The sequence below is a fragment of the Rosa rugosa genome, chromosome 5, assembly GCF_958449725.1.
Source record: "Rosa rugosa chromosome 5, drRosRugo1.1, whole genome shotgun sequence".
In the NCBI taxonomy this organism is placed as follows: Eukaryota; Viridiplantae; Streptophyta; class Magnoliopsida; order Rosales; family Rosaceae; genus Rosa; species Rosa rugosa.
The window spans coordinates 12,693,162-12,713,901 of record NC_084824.1 but is presented as its reverse complement, the minus strand read 5'-3'; the positions used below and the strand labels follow the sequence as shown (position 1 = coordinate 12,713,901).

General features: G+C 37.7%; 4 protein-coding genes across 5 annotated transcripts; all 4 read right to left on the bottom strand.

The window, feature by feature from the left end:
• Positions 1–273: 273 nt before the first annotated feature.
• On the bottom strand, positions 274–4,671 carry LOC133708429 (pectin acetylesterase 10-like). Its single transcript, XM_062133890.1, has 12 exons — positions 3,959–4,671; positions 3,582–3,664; positions 2,937–3,066; positions 2,757–2,830; positions 2,310–2,396; positions 2,102–2,226; positions 1,960–2,020; positions 1,603–1,656; positions 1,412–1,489; positions 942–1,047; positions 709–854; positions 274–632 (listed from the first exon to the last, which is right to left on the bottom strand). The coding sequence occupies exons 1-12, from the start codon at positions 4,158–4,160 to the stop codon at positions 525–527; spliced, it is 1,254 nt and encodes a 417-aa protein (XP_061989874.1). The 5' UTR covers positions 4,161–4,671; the 3' UTR covers positions 274–524.
• A 730-nt stretch (positions 4,672–5,401) lies between these two features.
• On the bottom strand, positions 5,402–8,945 carry LOC133708428 (protein NRT1/ PTR FAMILY 4.6-like). 2 transcript variants are annotated; one of them, XM_062133888.1, is made up of 6 exons: positions 8,164–8,945; positions 7,915–8,020; positions 7,611–7,828; positions 7,105–7,527; positions 6,890–6,999; positions 5,402–6,563 (listed from the first exon to the last, which is right to left on the bottom strand). In XM_062133888.1, exons 1-6 carry the CDS (start codon positions 8,275–8,277, stop codon positions 5,672–5,674), a joined length of 1,863 nt encoding a protein of 620 aa, XP_061989872.1. In that variant the 5' UTR covers positions 8,278–8,945; the 3' UTR covers positions 5,402–5,671. The 2 variants fall into 2 exon arrangements, with proteins under 2 accessions (XP_061989872.1, XP_061989873.1); XM_062133889.1 differs by lacking the exon at positions 8,164–8,945 and adding an exon at positions 8,102–8,134 and having other exon boundaries at positions 5,403–6,563.
• A 145-nt stretch (positions 8,946–9,090) lies between these two features.
• LOC133708427 (uncharacterized) lies at positions 9,091–16,502 on the bottom strand. The gene is made up of 20 exons (XM_062133887.1): positions 16,082–16,502; positions 15,955–15,989; positions 15,759–15,880; positions 15,431–15,520; positions 15,196–15,315; positions 15,001–15,084; positions 14,393–14,470; positions 13,845–13,970; positions 13,684–13,773; positions 13,439–13,474; positions 13,287–13,342; positions 12,414–12,558; positions 11,476–11,920; positions 11,272–11,363; positions 10,641–11,181; positions 10,254–10,389; positions 10,016–10,057; positions 9,667–9,823; positions 9,451–9,534; positions 9,091–9,366 (listed from the first exon to the last, which is right to left on the bottom strand). Exons 1-20 carry the CDS (start codon positions 16,330–16,332, stop codon positions 9,232–9,234), a joined length of 2,865 nt encoding a protein of 954 aa, XP_061989871.1. The 5' UTR covers positions 16,333–16,502; the 3' UTR covers positions 9,091–9,231.
• Positions 16,503–17,025: 523 nt separating this feature from the next.
• Positions 17,026–20,319, bottom strand: LOC133709317 (F-box/kelch-repeat protein At1g16250). The gene is made up of 5 exons (XM_062135017.1): positions 20,082–20,319; positions 19,852–19,970; positions 19,030–19,605; positions 18,134–18,711; positions 17,026–17,387 (listed from the first exon to the last, which is right to left on the bottom strand). Coding segments are annotated over exons 2-5 (1,200 nt in total). The 5' UTR covers positions 19,854–19,970; positions 20,082–20,319; the 3' UTR covers positions 17,026–17,343.
• Positions 20,320–20,740: the final 421 nt, after the last annotated feature.

Genomic DNA, 20,740 nt, shown 5'->3' with positions numbered 1-20,740 from the left:
AGTATCCCCCAACTGGAGTACGCTTTATTATTTTTTTAACAAATCACTTGTTTGTGTAGTTACAAACTCACACTACTACCAGCTATGAGGGTCTGATAAGTCCTTATAAGCTTATATCATTCAATTTATTACCTATGGGGGATTACCATGCAATAATTACCGTTAATGGATAATGAACTAGCCCTCGTTTTATGCGTTTATGGACATTCAATTTGCAGATATATACCATACCCAGCTCGATCCCCCTCTATGCCTAGAGGAAGTTAATGTAAGTTTCTCATCAAAATAGAACAGCATATAGATATCCAGCTTAATGAAAACCATACATTGAAACAGCAGAAGGCTATTTTCGTTGCTAATCAATAAATAAGTTGACACCGGCAAAGATCAGAGCATCTGAGCTTAGGCTTGCTGATCACTCTTTGAGCTTCACAGCAATGACTTGTAATAAACAATAAACGTTACAAACCCTTAATTGGCAATAAATTGGAACTGAAAACATAAATAGATGATACAGCTTGTGATCACTTAAACACGATATTATGGCAGCTCTGGTCACAAGGGTAAGGACAATCTATAGCCTTGATATTAAGTCTATCAAAGTACCAGTTCCCCACAGATTTTGCTATCCCCTGCATATATAAATTGTGTGATTTCACGGTACCAACATGTCTAACTAATCTAAATAATAAGTGCAACAGGACATACCTTATTTCCTATATGAGGAGAATCTTGAGCAAACCATGTGTCCTGTCTCTCGGTTTGGCAATGTGCAAAGCATGAGTTTATGAACAAACCATTTTTACCAGCCCTTGAGAAGCCGCTTACAGCTTTGAGCATTTGATTCCGGAAGCCTGTTTATGAAAGGAAACTAGTGAAGTTAATTACTTACATCTCCATTTTGAACACAGCATAAAGAGACTAAATAAACTTGAGATTACTTTGAAAAAAGTTAATCTGCCGCAGAGTGCAACGTGCATGATTCTTTTTGCATTCATTCCAATTGCCATTAGGATCTGCTATTGGTGGAGCTAAACTTGCCTGGATCTGTTAATGGAGAAAAAGGATCAATTGTATCATTTAGTCATCAGGAGATTACAACTCTACTGAACGTCATCAGGTCATTTATGCAGCATGAGAACACAAGCGTTGTATTCATCCACCAAGAAAGACCAAGGAATCACTTTTCCAACATAAGATGAGCCATATTGAGTCACATGCCCGGCATATAGGATTTAGATTGTCTCAACCTTGAACAAATTAATTAGTTACTCAGCATACGAAGAATGCACATTAACGGTATTAAGATTAATGAGGCATATTATATCAGAAGAAACGTGCTAACTACATATAACTAGTTATTTGTGCATGTATTCCTTCAGCTGAAAATGTGACGAGGTTATGAACTCACCTGCCATGTATCATAAGCTGCATTGACTAGAAAGAGGGGGGTCTTGACACTTGCAATTATGTGTTGAGGGAAAAAGCACTGCAAATGGAGCAAAGTTAGTAATTGACCAAACAACAGAACGGAGCTTCATTTCCGAAGTTCTGTACTTTTCCCATGTTTCCCTAAGGATTAGGTACAAGAAAGCGAAATACCAAATTCGGGTTGAGGCGATTAGTACAACTCCGTGGAAGGTTCTTCTTCGCTCCCTGCAATGTAATTATATTTATTATTTAAAGGAGTTCCCAAGATCAAATCAATAGAAACTCCTAGGAGTTCAACGGGCATGGACTAATTGCATCTGCTCTTAACTGCTTACGACCAAGATAGTTCATACTATTCATCATATCCAACAATTTCAGATCAACATAATAGCTTTCATCATTCTGAGTTACCTATCTGTTCACTGTGTGACTAATTGGCTCTTTTAGTTACCATATTAAATTATAGTATCAAATGGGAGACTTGGAGGTCTACGGATTAAAGATCTACGTACTGCAAATGGAATGTACCTGTAGGTTAACCACCCGTCTAAACATATTTCTCAAAGTGCGGCTACCAGATACATCAAATCTGCAATTTTAGTTGACAATGTTATATAATATCGGAGTAAGAACAAAAAGACACGTAGCATATTTTAAAAAGGGTCATTACGCATCAAGAAATAATCCAGCATCACTGAGGCACTTGACTCTAGTAGTTCCAGGAAACATTTCACGGAATTCATCACAGTGGAGGACAGTTGCAACAGCACCAGCAGAACATCCAGAAAGAAGGGCCTAGGTATCCAAAAGTAAGATTATCAGTTGTTAGTAGCAGAAGAACATAAGTATATAATCTTTAGAAAGTCAATAACAATAACCTGTTTGGCATAGCGCATTCCCTTGGACATCAGATCTTCCATAGCAGCTTTCCATATACGCTGACCTCGAAAATGCAATTGGGCTGCCTGAGCACCAAATAAGTCACTATATTTCATCATAAGCAAGGCAAGGTTGACATGACCAATCTTAGAGATATCCTCTAGAGAGTAATATCATCACAGGTTCATTTATGAATAACAGCCTGGTTCCATAAACTTAACATTGTCTTTAATTCACCAAAAAAAAAAAAACCATTGTCTTTAATTCTTAACTAGTCAAATAGAACAACGCCAGAAAAGAACTAGCAGGAAAGAATGTTGGTGGTAAAAACAAAATGAACACCAACTGAGGACATGATTAAGAAGGCCATGGTTTGGCCATAAGCAAAATGTAGTGAAGTCTATGATATAAAGTAAAAGAGCAAATGATCGTTTATTCCCACTGACCTTATTTTCACTGTCTCCAGCAAAAGATGCACCATCACAATATCGAACCTTGACTCTGTTCCAGTTGAAAAAGTCTGCAAGTATTTATAATCCATTCAGAGTATCAGATTACTAATTACTTCATAAAGAAACCTGTGCGAAAAGTAATGCTTTATACTTTATGTACAGCCAACTATATACCAGGGTTTTCACTAGCTTTGTTGCTCAATATCCCTGTGAATGGTATATGCTTCTCCATATATGCTGATGAACCACGACGAGTTTTCTTGCGATAGACACAATTTCTGATTGTATCACACCATCCTCCTCCCTGTTAATAAAAGAAGCCAAACAAATAAGTCCGACATCAAAAGGGGTGTGTGTGTGTGTGTGAAAGAGAGAGAGAGAGAGAAATGCGAGACACTGAGCACTAAGCTGTATATAGTAACTCAGGTTCTTATTCTCTTTCATAAGTAAGATATTGAGCACCAAACCCATGTTACAGGCTAGCCACCCATTGAAGGAAAAAAAGATTTATATCAAACCACCTATATATGCAGGTCTAACTGTATTGTCTGAGGTCTGTTTAACATCACCCAAGTCTTCCCTAAAAGGTAAGAAAATCATCTATTTCCTTTATCTCCTTAAACCCATACAAGGCAGTGAATTACAACACAACTTTTGCCAAACAAGAAACTCGATCTAAATGGTAAGTTGATCAGAGATTACTATTTACTAATGGCAGATCAGTATCAATGATTAGTAACAACAGAAATCTCGTCCAATGACCATGACACTGATTATGATGGTAAAAGAAGAGCTATTCATAGCTTGCTTCAAACATACCTCCAAGTCAATGAGCCAACTGTTTGCTCCTGATCCGTATCCCCGGTGGATATGGTATGCAGGTAATGTTCCATCTAGGCAGACTGCACATAGAAAACATAGAATCATGAAATTCCCATAGCTTTTACAATTAGTCTGCAATGATTTTATACTAACTGGCTGTATCCCATATTCTGCTATACTTGATCTGAAATATTGAATAAAGCCTGGTTTTTGTTCATCTGAAACTAATCATATGACTCAAATCATTGAGAAAGAATCAATCTTGGTGGAAAAAAAAAAGTAATTAGGAGTGTGCTCATCAAGTTAAAATGTAATATCATAACATAAAAAAAAACCAAATAAGCATGGAAGTACAATTAGAGATAGGGACAAACCTGCTCCTTTAGCAGCAGCTCCACCAATGAGAGTAAGACCCACCATCAAGGGTGTGCTGGAAAACCCATTAGTATAACCAAACACATTAATCTCACTATAATGCAAGTCTTCATCTTGAGTTACATTCCAATCTACAAAACCATCTGTTTGTCTGCAAAACATCAACCCCATAAACCCCCCAAAAACCCAGAACAGCTTCATCTTTTTCTGACTCAGCTCTCACTAAGACAATGTTGGGAGAACAATCAAAGACACCCAAATGCAGATTACAATGCAAGAGCTGAATCAGAACTGGGTTTGTGTTTTTTCACTTGTTTTTAGCTGAAGAAAGTGGAAAGCGCGAACAGAGAGAGAGTGAGAGACTGGAGAACCACTTCGGAAATATGAAGAGGAAATGCTGATGTAAATTAAGTGAGCCAAAACAAGAAAGGACAAAACACACTAATTACAGAAAGGAAAAGATACTAATGATGGAGAAGATGGGGAAGAAGAAATGGACTTTTGCTTTTGGTAAGGTAAGGTAAACTTTCATCCTTTAATGATTTCAATTCCAGCAGAACAGTTCCTCTGGATCTTCCAATCTTCCATTTAGGTGACTAATAAAGTTTGCATGAAGACGGTGACTAATATATAGGAAAATATTACACTACCCCATATTTGAAGAATAATGAAGATCAAATGAAGGGAGGAACATTATTGTATTAGCCATACATAAATGCCATTTTGGATTCTTTCTGATGGGTTTTGTTTTCACGTTACCAATGACAGTGTTCTTTTGTCTTCTTCATTTTCATAAAACTTCTATTGCATTTGTCAGATTAATTTATAAACCAAGAGAGTAAATAAGGTCTAAGTGGGCAGAAAGTTGAATAAATGAAATAATTTCTATGATATGTTGATCTATACCTACACTTTTGCCATGAGACCCCAATGTAGATTTAAATGATGCTTCTCTTTTTGACTTTTAAAGTTTGAAGCCAATACGCTTACCTGACCTCAATCCAAAAAGGTAAGGAGGACACACATTGATGAACTAGCTACTAGCTCATCAATCCAGCTATATTCCGCCGACACTACTAGAGCTGTACCTCACCTTCACTCACTCATTTGGTTTCGGTACCTCTTTATCGCCAATCACGACCCCATTCTTGCCAATATATCTAATAGGGAATATTATCATCCCCACTTCCATGCGTGTCAATATCATATACAGCATCATGATGAGTTCTAGGCCTAAGCCCACTAAAAGCCACATGCATTTGCTTCCCACATTACAATTTCTATTGACATTAAGTCAATAAATCAATTTGATTTTGGTTTAGCAAGTAGAGAGCTTCTATTATAGTTCGGAATACGTGATACTTCGAAATTTTTCATACTTTAAATCGACCAATTAATTTAATGGCTGAAAAACTCGAAACATCACATGCTCCGAAATATGATAACTTTTAAAAGCAACTATATAGATTGATGTTCTCTTACTAGATTGTGAACCATAGAATTAGAAATTCCCAAATGAAACCATATTTTCTTATGTGATTCATCAACACATACACTACTACAATTCACACATTAAACTATCTCCAATTTTAGGACTTTGAAATTTTTGCCTTTAGTCTTATATGCTGCATTTACTTGGGACTCAAAATTTTCTCTATCCATCCATAGTTGTTCGGTTGTTCCTACACATTCACTAGTGCTGGCTCCTCATCTTAGTTTCTGGACACAGTGCTTACACTTAGTGAGTTAGATTCATCAGCTCCAACTTGGCCTGCTTTGATTAGCATTTCCTCATCGACTGTAACATCGTTCTTATACGTGTACCAGTTGGCCCAGAAAAGATAATTTGCAAAGTTAAGCACGCTCAGAATCGCCAAAAACCAGTAGAAAAGTTCTATGTGGTTCTTGTTCATGTCAAGCCCCTCTAGCCACCCTAACTTGCTGTGTGTATACTTGCCAGTGATAGAGTTAATGAGCTCTACAAAAGCTGAGCTCAGGTAGTACCCAATGGACAGAGAAAGCCAGGAAAATGAAGTAGACAGAGACCTCATGCCAGCAGGAGCTTCTCTATAAAAGAACTCCATCAACCCCACGAGTGTGAACATGTCTGCAATGCCGAAAATTGCATAGTGAAATGAGAGCCAAAAGAGGCTGATCTTGTGATTGTGGTGAATGAACTCATGCTTTCTCTTCACTTCCACGAACCCCGCTATAGTCATGGAGATAGCTGAGAGGACAAGCCCAACACCAACTCTCTGGAGGTGGGTTATGCCATTGGGGTGACCAGTGAACTTGCGCAAAAGGGGAACAAAAGTGAACTCGTAGATGGGGATAAGAACGGACATGAATAGTAGAGGAATGACTGGAATTGTGGCTGCTGGAACATTAAAACTGCCAATGCGTGTGTCCATGAGGATTCCTTGTTGGACGGAAAGAGTTTGCAGTTGTGCTAAGCATGTGTTCATGAGGATTGTGCTTAGAAGAATAGGCATCATCCTTGAGAGGATCTTCACTTCCTCCACCTGTGTTACTGTACAAACTTTCCATTTTGATGCAATTGCAGCATCGACACCGTTAGGGAGAATGGCAGCCTTGTCTAGTAATCTGCTCAAAAGGGATCAAAATTATGTGTCAAACAAATTAGCATATGGCACAGGAAGATATTGTGCTGTTATTAATCTAGAGACCAATGATTAGGTAAAATCTTGTTCAACTTTTGTTATACATTGAGAATATGACAACTTAATATGCCAAATAATTGGTAAGAGAAAGTTAAGAGAAACTTGTGTAAATTAACATATTATGTTGTGAGATTGTTACTTTGGACTATTTATTGGTGGAAATTAATCCTGTTTAATATGTGGCCCAAATTGACACTCTGACCACACAGTAGGCAAAACATTTGTAGGAGAACATTAAGAGAAACTTGCCTGAATTGGTCGGTGTGGGGGATTCTCTCTCTCTTTTTAGTGGATTCATGTAGTTCATCAGGACTCTGAGGCACCTGAACCCTCCAGTTCTTTACACTTGCCACCAAAACCTACAGAAAGGGTAATCTTACATCAGCATTTTTAGTTCTGGTATTACTAATTAATGACTTGTTAGCTAAGCTAGGTCAGAGAGAGAGGAGGGAGAGATCAAAGACCTGTAAAACCCTTAGTAAAGGACTTTCTCCTGCAACTCGAACACGATAATATGGCTTTCCCAAAGCAACAATGACAAGACCAGCAGCAGCACAAGACAAGGAGATGATAAATCCTATGTCCCATCCAACCATTGTGCTGACATATACCACAAATATGACTCCAACCACAGCCCCACCGGTTATACTAAGCAAAAGCCAGTTGAAGAAGCTAGCTATATGCTTGCGCTCTTCGGGTTTCTTGTAGTTGAACTGGTCAGCACCTAAAGCAGGAATCGCTCCTCTGATTCCACCTCCTCCCAGTGCAACTAAGGATATTGAAGCATAAAACAGCAAGGCTTTTGTGCCATGAACGCAGGTTGATTCTCCACATGGTAAAGGTTGCAGTTTTGTATAATGGGATTGAATAATCAACAACATATATCCCTGCAAATGACAACATGATATGCATGAATAAATTACCATAAGATGAACCAAAGTATTTTTGCAAGGTGGGAAACAAAGTTTACCAACAGTTCTGTCACACCGAAGAGTAGAGTGGTGTGGAGGCGATTCATGTAGGCATCAGAGATGAATCCTCCAACTAATGTAAGCAAGAATGCAGTACCCAAGTAGTTTGTTGTTGTGGTAGCAGAGCCAGAGATGTCAAAGTGTATCACAAGCATAAAATATAGAACCAGGCTTGCCATGTTAGCCACAAACCCTATGTTATCCAGAAACATCATTGCTGCACATACACAAAAGTATACAAAAAACAGTTCAGTTCCTGTGTCTCAAAGATGATATATAGTTCTAATGTCATCAATAACTTACCAAAGATGAAATAGTTGGCCTTAAATCCGCCTTCTCTTTCTTGTTTCTTCATAGATTCATAAGCTAGCTCTTTATTCGATCCATTTCCAATTTCACTGTCCAACCCCTACAAAAATATGAACTAATATGAGAAACTGACATATAAAGTGTAGCAGTTCTAAATGTTAATTAGTACCGGCCATGTTACTTTTATTTGTTTTGCCTCAGTCTAGTAAAACTATGAGTTTGCAGAAGACTAGATGTAATTACCATGGTGTAGGATGAAAGAGAGTACTTTAAGAGAAGAAAAGCTTTGTGCAAATGATGGAGGAGGTTCCGAGTATTTATAAAGGGGTAGGTACCGGGTATCATAACATGATACATATGTGCACTGCATATTATATTACGCCGTCACCTCGAGTATAAGTGAAACAATACAAAAACAGTGACATGCCAAAGTTCCAATAACAACCCAGCAAAAGCCGACGCAACCGGCCTTGAGAGAGATCAATCCAATAACACTAATATCCATTCTCATAGCTTTTGACAGCAACTTCAGCTCTAATATACTCCCAATCATACAGTAAATGAAATATAATTAATCTCTGAAGTTATTTTAAGCATGTGAACGTGGAACTAGAAGGGATACATTAGATGACAACTACCCCAAGTAACATGAAAGGTAGAAACAAGGGATAGTTAGTTGGAGAGAAGTCCCCAAAGGAGAGACTAAAAGTGAACAGTCTTGCTTTGCATTTGTTTTTGGGTGTGAGATTCTGGGCGGTGACAAGCGGCTTAAGCATTAAAAAATGTAGATGCTTTGGTGGCTTCACTGGTGAAGATGCCATAGCTGCACAACGAAACGTCAAAATCTGGCTCTGTTTGCTCTACAGGTGTATGAGGCGGCTCTCAATAATTACAGGCGGATGTTCCAACACTCTTGACTCCAAAGATCACACAAACTTATGCATCATTGATCTTGCATCCAGTTATTATCACATTGTATTCTTCCATATACAAGATGAAAATAATAAAATACATTCGAATGGAATACAGTGAGGGCCAAAAGGTTTAATTGTGGATGAGTCTAATTTAGATTAATTAAACCGATATGATGCTCTCAAAATTTATGCAAAGAACATCATAATCATCTTTGTTTCGATGAATGAATTTATCTATGGATTTTTACCCAAAAGATGAAAGAACTAAGCTCTGCATTTGCTAAAATTTCTGTAAGAATGTCAATGGAGATGTTATCTGTAACTTTCACAAGAATCACTGCAATAATTAAATAACATATTGGCAAAACTTGCAGCTCTTAGCTAGCATGTATGGTTTCTATTTTAATGGATCGTATAGGGCATGATCTTCCACTCGACTGAAATAGTAAAGTGAGGCTAAACAAATGAAACTGTCTGTAAGGATAAGACCCGCCACATCAAAAACAAACTTGGGAGCAAATAAACCCCATACCTGCAAGATAACATATTGTTAGGGGCATTGAATGTGCTAAGATTGTTAAAGATGACAACGATGTGGCAGAAAAGGCGACTTTACCATCAAATGCCGCCTATGGATTGTAACACATAGTATAGTGGCTGTGACTGAAGTGGCCACAATGAGTCCATAAATCATATACACCTAACACATTAACAATAACCAATTACTAATCAAAGTGGCTAGAAAAGCCAAGCCTCACATGATCTTACTTAAAAGGATCCCTGTAAACTGATTATTAATTAGCAAGCATATATCTAATTAGAGTAAACTTACCAGAGATAGTCGCCCAAGAATGGGTTGCTTTCCTTTTTCGGTCTGCCCCCGGCATGCAACAAGAAATGGAAGTCCAAGTATTGGAAGGATGAGGGAAAAACCATAAGTATCCATTGTAAGAAGGATTGCTTGGGGAACCAGGATGAACTCATCAAAGCTGAAAATAGTAGGAGCCAATCACTATTGAATTCTTGAAGTTACAAAATATAACTATGAAAGTTAGTGCTGAGGTCTCTATATTCTAGTTCCCATATGTTGTACACATTGATTTTTGGATTCCTAGCAGTAAGTCCCATGGATGACACAAGAAGTTAACCACACTACATGTCTGCGCATATCAATGACTCACCCTGTAAATGCAGCACCATATCGGAGGCCATCAAAAGCACACCTGAAGAAAAGTTTGTTTCAGGTTATGAAACATAAGAGTGCAAAAGATGTCAAAATAATGTCCAGTATTGTCCACAGAGACGGCAAAGCCATATTAGAGAGATTTTAGGGACAAAACAAAAGAGATCCAAGAACCTAGCACAAAGTAAACTGACAGAAAAAATCAGAAACCTAAAGGTAGGGAACAAATGACAAACCAGTGGCCAGTGCAGAAAAACAGGCACACAGCAAAAAGGCTCCATTGTGTTACAGGAACTGGATCAAGCATCAAATTCCAACTACCTCCATCTTTGCCATCCAGTTCTACATTATCCAGCCGCATTATGCAATAACCTGTCAAAACAGACTCTTACATGAACCAAAATTTTCAGAAACTGAGACCGAATTGGGATATAGAACCTGATAAATTGTGAACTTTTGATAACAAATTTCTATGAAGAACAATTACCAAAACTAAAAAAACCAAAAGTAACAAGCCTTACGAATTGTGGAATGCAAAAGAATTAAGGGCAGGTTTGTTGACAAACATAATACTATTAAATAGAGAGCTTAGCACCAAAAGTATAAAGTACTAAATTCCCCACCTCCAATTATGAATACTAACGCAATGAAGGGTCCTTGTTTTCCTAGCAGAATAATGACTGTTGAACTCCATACAGAAAACATGGCTACTGCTTTAGCAGATAAGATTTTGCTGCCTTCCAAGGATTTTTGTTTAATAAAAAGCTGATTAATTGCCAGTAATAACAGTTGTCCAAGTCCAATGGCATATACTAGCCGAGGAATGCAATTGCTTCCAACATCTTTAAGCACCCAAGCCAGATTCAATAGGTTACTTTCAACAGCCCAGTGCACTGCTATCAGAATGTAACTTAACTGAGTTCCCATAATAATGTACTTCCAAATCCCCTCAGGAGAGCTTCTAGTAATGGCCTTGTGTAGCAAGAATGCCAATAAAATCAGCGCAAGCACTGGCAAAACTTCAGCAACAAAATTCCAAAGCGAGGTGATCCCGAGCATCCACGAAGGATATGCACTCACAAATTCAGAACTAGAAGCATGCTTTGATAATCCAACTTGAATAGTAAATCTGCAAATGGTGACCAGAAGAAGGAAAACAAATGCCTGCAATTACATGAGAAGAAATGAGCATTACAAGAAAAGCTTGTAAGATTTCGGTCCCAGAGTAATAGAAATCCAAGGCAGACTACTTACTTCTGATATCATCTTCTTCTTCATGACTGAAGATCGCAACTTAACAAATCCAGTTGTGGCCAAAAGAAAGCATGCCACTTTTCCCTCTTCCACTGATCTCAAGGTTCCCATCAAGAAAAAAGAATATAAATGAAATTAGTTTTCTAATATGAGCATCAATTATGGATTGCATTCACAAGTATTGAAAAATACCCAAGAACTTACAGATAAAACTATTCGAGAGGAAGCTGCATGCACGTATTACCCCCACAAAACAAGCAAAAATTAACCCCAAGGAAATCCCAGAATCTCCAGATGAAGTGAAAGAAAAACCATACTGCTCCTTCACTTTCTTAATTGCAAGGAAATGGATGATAAGTGATACAACCATAATACCAAGTCCTGCACCCATCAACTTTAAATTAAACTCGGTCCATTTGGACCGTGCAAGTTCAGCAACACTTGCTAGGAAAGCAGAATACTCCTCAATTTGCCTCTTAAGAGCAGGCAACAATTCATTGCAGCTTTCCTTTTTATGTAACAGCAACTTCTTTGTAGTATGCGACCATCTCTCCTCTGCTTTAGCATATATGTTTCCTATGTGCAACAAATCTTCATGGGAAAATCCAATAACTGAAGAAGCTGAATAAATATCTATATATCTTTTTACCTGACACCAAGAATCCATCTTTATGTTAAATACATGTACAGGAGGGATACAGCTTTCCTTTTGAAATATTACAAAAAAAAAGTATGATGACAAGTCATATTATGTAGGGGAGCTACAATGTCCTTACAATTCTACTTCTAGAAAACCAGTACATCAGTTAAAATTTCGCTGAGTGTATTTCTTAATACATTTTGATATCATGTTATCCAACAGCTTCTGATACTACTTCAGGATGCCCATGAAATAATGAGCTTTCATTTTTTTTTTTCCTAAATAAAAGTAAGACAGTATTATATCCTGACAAACAGGCCACTAACCTAGTTAAAGTGGTAGTCACTACCTGTCCAGCCTTGAGAGGGCCGGGATGTAGTAAAAGGGTTACATGTTTCCTGTTTAACCTAATGCAACTAGTCAAGTGCTTGATCAAAAGAGTACTCTTCTTTTATAAATTGATCAAGTACATTGGCATGATATATACTATTAAAGTAAGTACCTGCCAAGAATTGGTACAGAGTACATTGACATAATTCAGCATCCATTCATCCAACTTTGGCTGATTTTGGCAATTTCCCACACTGTCTTCAAAATTCCATGTTCCAGCTCCTAAAGCATAAAGCTGAGGATTAACACGCCCAATACTGAAACAGAAAAATGTCACTCATAAGTGATGTTTATTTGTAAATAAATTTTTAGATCAACAAGAAGCTGAAGTAATGACAATTGTATTACGTAAACTATCCACACTACATGAGATCCAAGTGGAGACAGATAATTATCAGAACCCATAAATGTTTTAGAAATCAAGTTTTCATGCAAGTTAATCCTTTCCAAGCTTCATACTAGACATTGGCAATTGGACCCAAAGTATTTGGCCACATCAGTATATACTGCTCTCATAAGCAGAGCACCATGATATAATTGTCAAAGAATCCATATTAATTAACCATATGAACATTTGATCTCCTGAAAGTGACAGATAAAAAAGCATAAGCACATGTTCTATTCCATATTGAGTATTTGTCAACTTGATAAAGTCTCCTAGACTGACAGCTTCATCTACTAAACTGCCTGAAAGTCTTTGAAGTTTAAAAAATGAGCAACCTAGTAAAACGGTGTTACAATTATAAGCACTAATTTAAATTAAGGAAGTCAATATTGACTTCAATGGAGAATGTTTCATATACAAATTCTCAGGCTGAAATGATTTCAGTTCACTTCCACTAAGAGCACTTGCACATGGTATAATAGGCTTTACGGAAGACTAAGAAGCGGAGATACTCATTTCATGACATCAATCAAATAAGTCATGACTCATGGCAAATATCATGGAAAAATTTAATTGACAGGATTCTTGCTTACACTACACCTTCCAAAAGGAAAGGGAATACCAAGCAGCGCTGATATCGTCACTGCAAAGTCAAGCTGCAGAGAGTGACCTGACTAAGTATGTGTAGTGGCAATATAAATTTACAGCAAGCCAGAAAAAAATAAAAAACAAAATGTGTAAACCATTCTAACCTGCTGGATGGAACTGATGCAGATATTCCTGTTATCCTGGAATGGGATAGTAAATAATATGATCAGAAGAAAAGAAATTGACTTGTGACTCATAATAACTTACTTCAAAATGCCAATTGAACAAAGATTTTTTCCTTAATATATCCAAAGGCAAATAGGCAGGGGAGCAACTAATCTCCACATAAAGCATAAGCCGAGAGAGAGAGAGAGAGAGAGAGAGAGAGAGAGAGAGAGAGAGAGAGTACCAAATCTAGTCCGCAAAATGAAGTATCAAATTCAGCTGGTATGGGAGATGGGGGATTCTTAAAACTCAGGGCAAACATGGATGTCTCAACCTGCACTGTGTTATTCAAGTTAGTATGAAGAAATGCCCAGGTAATCAATAAAGAAAACATATTCATTATACCTCTTCAGCAGTGCCCCCACCATGATCTCCATTTACAGTCTGTCCATGATCGCCCATCACAAGTAGTAAAGTATTCTCGTGTAGTCCCCCTGGCGCAGACTGGCTCTCCAGTGCTTCAACTACATTCTAAAGAAAACTGATCAGGTTGTTGAAGTAGCCATGATAGGATGAATAAAAAAATAAAAAATAAAAGGGAAGAAGAAAGTATCACTGATACCAGCCACATGTATGTGCCTAAAACAATGTACTGCATGTCAGCAAGTTGCTGGGTAAAGTATAACAAACATACCCATAAATGACAATACCCTGATTGTTCAATATCAATATTCAAGCCACGGCTTAACTATTTTCAGAAACGAACCAATTTCAAAAATTTAAGAGTAATTGTAATTCCAATAATGTCTCCCATGTATTTGGCTTCACCATTCTTTTCTAAATTAAACTTTCTTAACAAGCCAGTCATTAAGGGAGCAATCCAAGGAAGCAAGCATAGAGAGATGAACACTTTTGCAGTACAATTTTCATTATGTATCAGTTCAAGGAATTACTTGCAAAACGGTGTTGTATTGCTCCAACTTCTCTATCATTTGGCCAGAATCAACCCCAAATATGTGACCGGCATGATCCTGAGACAAAAAAGAAAATTAAAACAAGAAGTTCAGCAACTCGGTAACTTCATGCAGGTCTTCAGCTAACTCAACAGAAGGAAATTATCTGTTTCTCAATGAAAGCCGTAGTAATTTTATGTAGGTTTTCAGGAAATGAATACAGGATACAAATGATATAACTTCAATCAAATCACTCACAACAGAAGATGAAAGGAAAATTATACTGATTGGTTACATATATATTTCATAAGGACCCATTCTGCTAAATGTATTTCAAGTTGAGCATTAATAATCTGAACAATTAACAACATCTCAAAAGTCGGAGAAAAGGTGGATATGTAATGAAGCCATCAAATTAAATCATTACTAGGTACCAAAAACTAGAAAGACCCAGGTATCATTTGATAATCAATTAGTAGAATAAGCTAGCATAACAAGATCATATCTAATGTGATGTTCATACAATCTTCCCAGGGGAAAGACAGACATCTTCAAACAAAAATATCCAAGTTACTTAACACCGCATTAATCAAGCAAATGAATCTTACCACACCAAGAAAGTGTGCTATAAGGACATCCCAATCTTCTCGATGCAAGAATGGAAGAAGGTGGTCAATGCATCCGTTGTCCACCTGGAAAAAGAAAGACCAATGAGTTCTAGCCAATTCGCCATGAAAATAGTCAAGAATACGAATACATTCAAGGAAAGTTATGAAAAGTGCAAAAACTTTTGCAAGACATACCGTGTCAAGATCTCTAACATTAAAAGATGGGTAAGGAAAAGATTTGTCAAAATGATTAGGAAACAACTGCGTCCATGTATCATCTCCCATCATGACAACTCTCTTTCCATTTTGAGCCAACTGCAAGTCAGCCCACGTGTCAGACAAACAAGAACAAGAAGTCTATAGCGTGAAAAAGAAAATATCTTTACAAGTGAAGAGAGAGTCAGAGAGAGAGAGAGAGAGAGAGAGCAACCTGATGTAACAAGCTATCTTCAACAATTGCTGGAGCACCAAAGCTATTCCCAACATCAATAAAAGTCGGCAGTCCACCCGTTGTCAATCCCTAACAAACGTTACAAAAGAGATGAAACTAATAGAGTTAAAAATGCATCCTTGACATAAGGACCTTCTAAGTTCCACTATGGAACTATGCCGAGAAGTATTTATAGTTGGAAAATATAACCACATTGCTAAACTAAGAAAGCAATCCCAACAAATAGAGCAACAATCAAAATTTATGAAAGGCTTAAAATGGTGCATAAAGCACGGTTTAGAAGACGAAAGAAAGCACGAGAGCTGACCTTCAAACGCTGCAAACTTGTGGTTGGTGGATCAGCAATGGCCTTGAAAATCCGAGCCGACGATGCATTTGTAGCAGCCAGCTGTTGTATAAGTTGCAATTTGTTCATCCATGGCTTCTTCTCTGTAACATTATCATCTATCATGCACTTGAATCGTAAATTAAAAGGCAATGGCTAATGAGTTCACAATGCTAACCTTGGAAAAAAGTACTGGGAGCTACAAAATCAAACCTGAGAGAGGAAAGCAAGCAAGAGGTTAAACTAAAGTCTGAAAATTGAGATTGACAGTGGAATAATTACATAAAAAGGGGCATGCTTTTGACCTCAGGGCGTCGAAAACGATGATGACGAGTCGATCAATAGCGGGTTTGCTCCAGCAAACCTTCTGATTCTGGCTCTGGTTGTGAGGCTTGTGGTCTTGGTCTTCGAAGAAGCAGGGGGATTGGGAAACGTCGTCGCATTTGCTGTAGTTAGGGAGCTCGGTTCGGGTGAGGAGAAAGCCTCTGGTGAAAATGAGAATGGCGACGACGTGAAGCAGCATCATGACCCAGTGCACCCATATTCCTTTCCCCATTTTCACAACACTGAGGATTGTTCAAGAAGAAGAAAGAAGAGGTGGTTTAGTGAGTAATACTGGGTTTCGTTGTGAGGATTGTTCGTCTTCTTCGCATCTCGATTTTGAGAGAGAGATCCTCTATTCCAGGTCAAGTGAGTAGCGCGCCTTGATTTAATCCTTTTTGAGTTTTTTTTCAACCTATTTCAATCTCACTTTCTTTACTCTGTTTTTCCTATTTCCTTTTTTTTTTTTTTGATAGTTCTGACCTTCTGGATGAGGTAGTAAGTTACCTCGGTTACGTTAGCAAGATACTAACACACACCCACTTAATTAAAATGCAGACCGAGGTCCATAAAGATATCCCAGCAAAGCCACACTAATCCTCCGCTGCAGGCGCACCAACCCGAAAACCCCTCAAACATGCTGCTCACAAACTGATGGGAGTTGAGACTTGAACATTAGACATTGAGGTTTCATGCTAGCCTGTTCGACCATCCTTAACACACCGAGTGATTCTGTTTTTGCCTTTTGGCCCTATTTTAATTTATTTGCCAATAATAACAGTTATTTTTAATTTTAGTTTAACATTCAAAAAAAAAAAAATGAATATCGTTGTACCAATTTGGTCTCACTGCTCGGTTGTTTTTCATTTCTGAGGATTAGCCATTTGCTTCGACACTATTTTTGATCAAGTTGCAGTTGTAAGCAATGTTCATGGATAATACGCTTGATTGCATGTGTCATTGTTCATAATGACACAAAAGATAGTGATGTTACAATAAGGAAGAATTAAAACCAACCATTCAATTTGGCAAAGAGTACGGTACAAGATTCTTTTGTCCAAAAACCACGTACGATCATCACCTTTGTCAAATTTCGGCTGCTCGGCTTTTTGGACAAAGTTCTCATTGTTCTTCGGGAACACCTGCTATGTATGCATTATCTCCTCTATGTGAGACATGGTTTTTGAAATGTTTGTAGTTCATGCTAGTGTCTCTCCTCAAAGCAAGGTTATGGCCCTGTTTTATACTATGAAAGAGAACGAATTCGGAAGCGCCCCAACAGAATAAAGCCTGGAAAGAAAGACATGTACATTTCCAGTCAACAGAATGGTCAACCAGATTATGAAATTGATATCAAACATAAGAGAAGTGGAAAATGGGAGAAGACACTGGACCAATAAGCATGTCATGAATATGAACAACAGCGTCTAAGAGATTGAACACATATGCTTCAAATCAGTATAAAGCACCAGACTTATTACTATGGTAAGAATTCTAATAAATCCTGGTATGTAAAAAGTGTGACAAGTAGTCTATCTCCTGGAGACTATGATTTCTAATCAGATTCATGCTTCATCATCTTGCTCACTCCACATATGATTCTGTCAAATTATGAGGTTTCACTACTTAAACTTTAATAAATAACTAGTGAGTTACTCTAAAGCACAGTTTATTTAATTTATTCTTCGAAAGGACTGGATTGACAGGACATCCATTCAGCAAAGGAGCACATGTATTCCTCTTGGTCTTACATTCTAAAGTCATTTAATGATCTTCCTATCCTGATAAAATGTTTCATTTCAAGTTTTGAAAGGCATGAAAGTAAAGCTTCAAGCAATATTTAACTGTTTCGAGCAAACATTGCTACATCCAAAATAAGAGGGGAACAATTGAGTATAATAATATTATATCTTCCACAAGCAATATTATATGTTCTTCAACATTATGTCAGATTTCAGGCAATGTCAATCTTATAGGTCTGCCCAAATGCATAAAATCACAACATATACATCAATTGTTCAAGCCTAGAACTTTACCTTGGTCACATGAAGATTCTTCTTCCATGGATGCACACCCTATGACAGTGCCACGAGCTGACCCAATCATGGGTCTGGTTTCCCTCCATTTTAATGGCTTAACCAAGGGGTTACAGACCCTCACCACATCCAACTTGACAATGTCAAACCTCCCAGCACCAGATTGTTCCCACTTGAGAGCCTTCCCTCCTAGGACATATAATTCATGTTGTAAGGCAGTAAAACCATAACCAAAAGCCTCCAGCTGCCGACAGTGATCAGGAAGAACCACAGATGGAACTGAGCCTATGTTGTACCACTCTCCTTTTTCAGTATCTCTTGTTTTAATAAAGCTCTCACCCCAATCTACAACGGTATACACTCGATTATCTCCTATCACCTGAACTGCAAATTGCATTGCCCTTGAAAAAGGCCAAATGTCTTCCATTGTGCACCATGTTCCATCAGATAGGCTAAATACCTCAGAGGTATTTTGGTCTGGCAGGCCTACTTGGTCGCTGAGAACATGAAATTTTCCTTTATAGGATAATCCTAAGCAGTCCATCTGGGCATGGGGCATTGGTGGCAACTCCTCCCATCTGCAATTTTACATGTTTGTTATTAATATTAAAATTGCCAAATTAGGACCAAAATAAGTATGTAACATATATCATGAACATATATAATAGCACTATTTATACAGGCATGCTATCAGCAAGATCAGGACACACTTCTCAGAAGAGAGGCCAGCAAAATCACAAATGCAAATTACCAAACCTTGATTCTCCCCTCAAAAAGAATGTTCAGAAATACTATGGCAAGCTCAGAAACATGAAAACTTTTCTTTAATCTTTATCAAGTAAAAATGGCATGATCATTTGACGATAATGTTTGAAGGGCAAATGATAGGAACATACTTGTCAGCCACTGGATCATAGACCTCAGCAAGAGCAAGCCCTCTGGTGCAAGATAAGTTACGTCCCCCAGCAACATAAATCTTACCAGATACAACGCTACATGCAAAGTGAGAGCGGGGAGTAATCATGCTTGCCACATTGGTCCATTGTTTCTTAAACGGATCAAACTGCATGACCTCATTTGTTACCAAAGGCCTCTGATGGGGAAATGCAGGATTATCCCGAGAATAGGAACCTCCAATTACGAAAAACCGACTGCAAACACTAATACATGAAAACCCATACTGTTTCCCCTCAGCATGGACAGATGGAATCTTTGGCAAAGGATGCCACCTATCAGCCTCAGGATCATAAGCAACCCACTCATTGTTGGAGCATTCAGTCAAAACAAACAACCAGTTGCCACACAATCGTTCTCTAGCTTTATAGTTGGCATATTCCGAGCTTCGGATCAAGTCTCTCCACGTCTTCGAAACACTTTCAACCAGTCCATGGTATCCATGAGAAAGCTTTGCCAGACATCTCAATGCCAAGTCATCAGGCAACCCAGGAATGATAGCTTGATGCAGAGATTCCCTATATGCCAAAGATTGAAACTTTACACCAACCCAAATATTGAAACCAAAAAGAGACCAAAAATGGTAAAACTATATGCAAATAGATAACGTAAAGTCTAATCATCTAAAAAAGCAATAATTACCACAGAAACAAAACCCAACAACAATACACATGAGTAGTAACCATCATATAAGACTTCTTGATTATCTAATAAATTCTTAATGAGCAGCATAGGTAGTTACTTAAAGAGATAAACTTTCTTACATGAATCAATATACGGAGGAAATGATTTCCTTTTATGAATCTGATATGTCTCCTTCAGAAATCAAGAACCTAACCCCAAAATAAAAAGATAAAACTTGCACCAAAATAAGATGAATTTCCTGCAAATTGAATTCAGGGTTCAGATAAGGAGGAACAGACGCACATAATGCCATGAAGAATGGGAAAGTATACATGAAAAGAAACTGAAAAAGAATCCAGGGGAAACAAACCTATTAAAGAAATGGAAGCTAGTTGTGTTGCTCTATGCGATTCTTGTTAGGGCCTCTGGAATCTATCTTGAATTAGGTGGTGGAAACCAAGGCCAAGCTTGGTTCTTTGGCATTTTCAGCAGCCTTGAGTGCCCTTAGGTTATCAGTCAATCTATGTTCAGACTTCAGAGAGAGAAAGGGAGAGAAAGAGAAAGAAAAAGGGATGGAAATGGGTCTGCAATAGAGGAAATGAATCATACTCTTTTCAAAGACAAGGATGAAACTGTCATAATTATATTTCCATTTGTTTTTGTTTTTCTAAATTAGTAAAATACCAAATTTTTTTTTTTTTTTTCTGGTAAGAAAATATTCTACACGCTTCTTTTGCTCTGAAGTGGCATTTTTTCCTATTAGTTCAAATTTGTCTGCACCAATAAAAATAAAATATTAGTGCAAATTTGTAGGCTTTGGACAATGAAGTTGGCAATGGATTAAAGAAAGGAGTGCATGAACCTAACTTTAAACAACCAAAATATTTATAGCAATGTTAAGAAATAATTAATACCACCAACCTTGCTTTGTTGTCCCATTAGGGTTTCCTTATATTAACATGATTTGGATAAAGTCTCTACTTGTAGCCAAAAGCAGACAAGCAGTAGTATGAAGAGTTGAGCTCATTT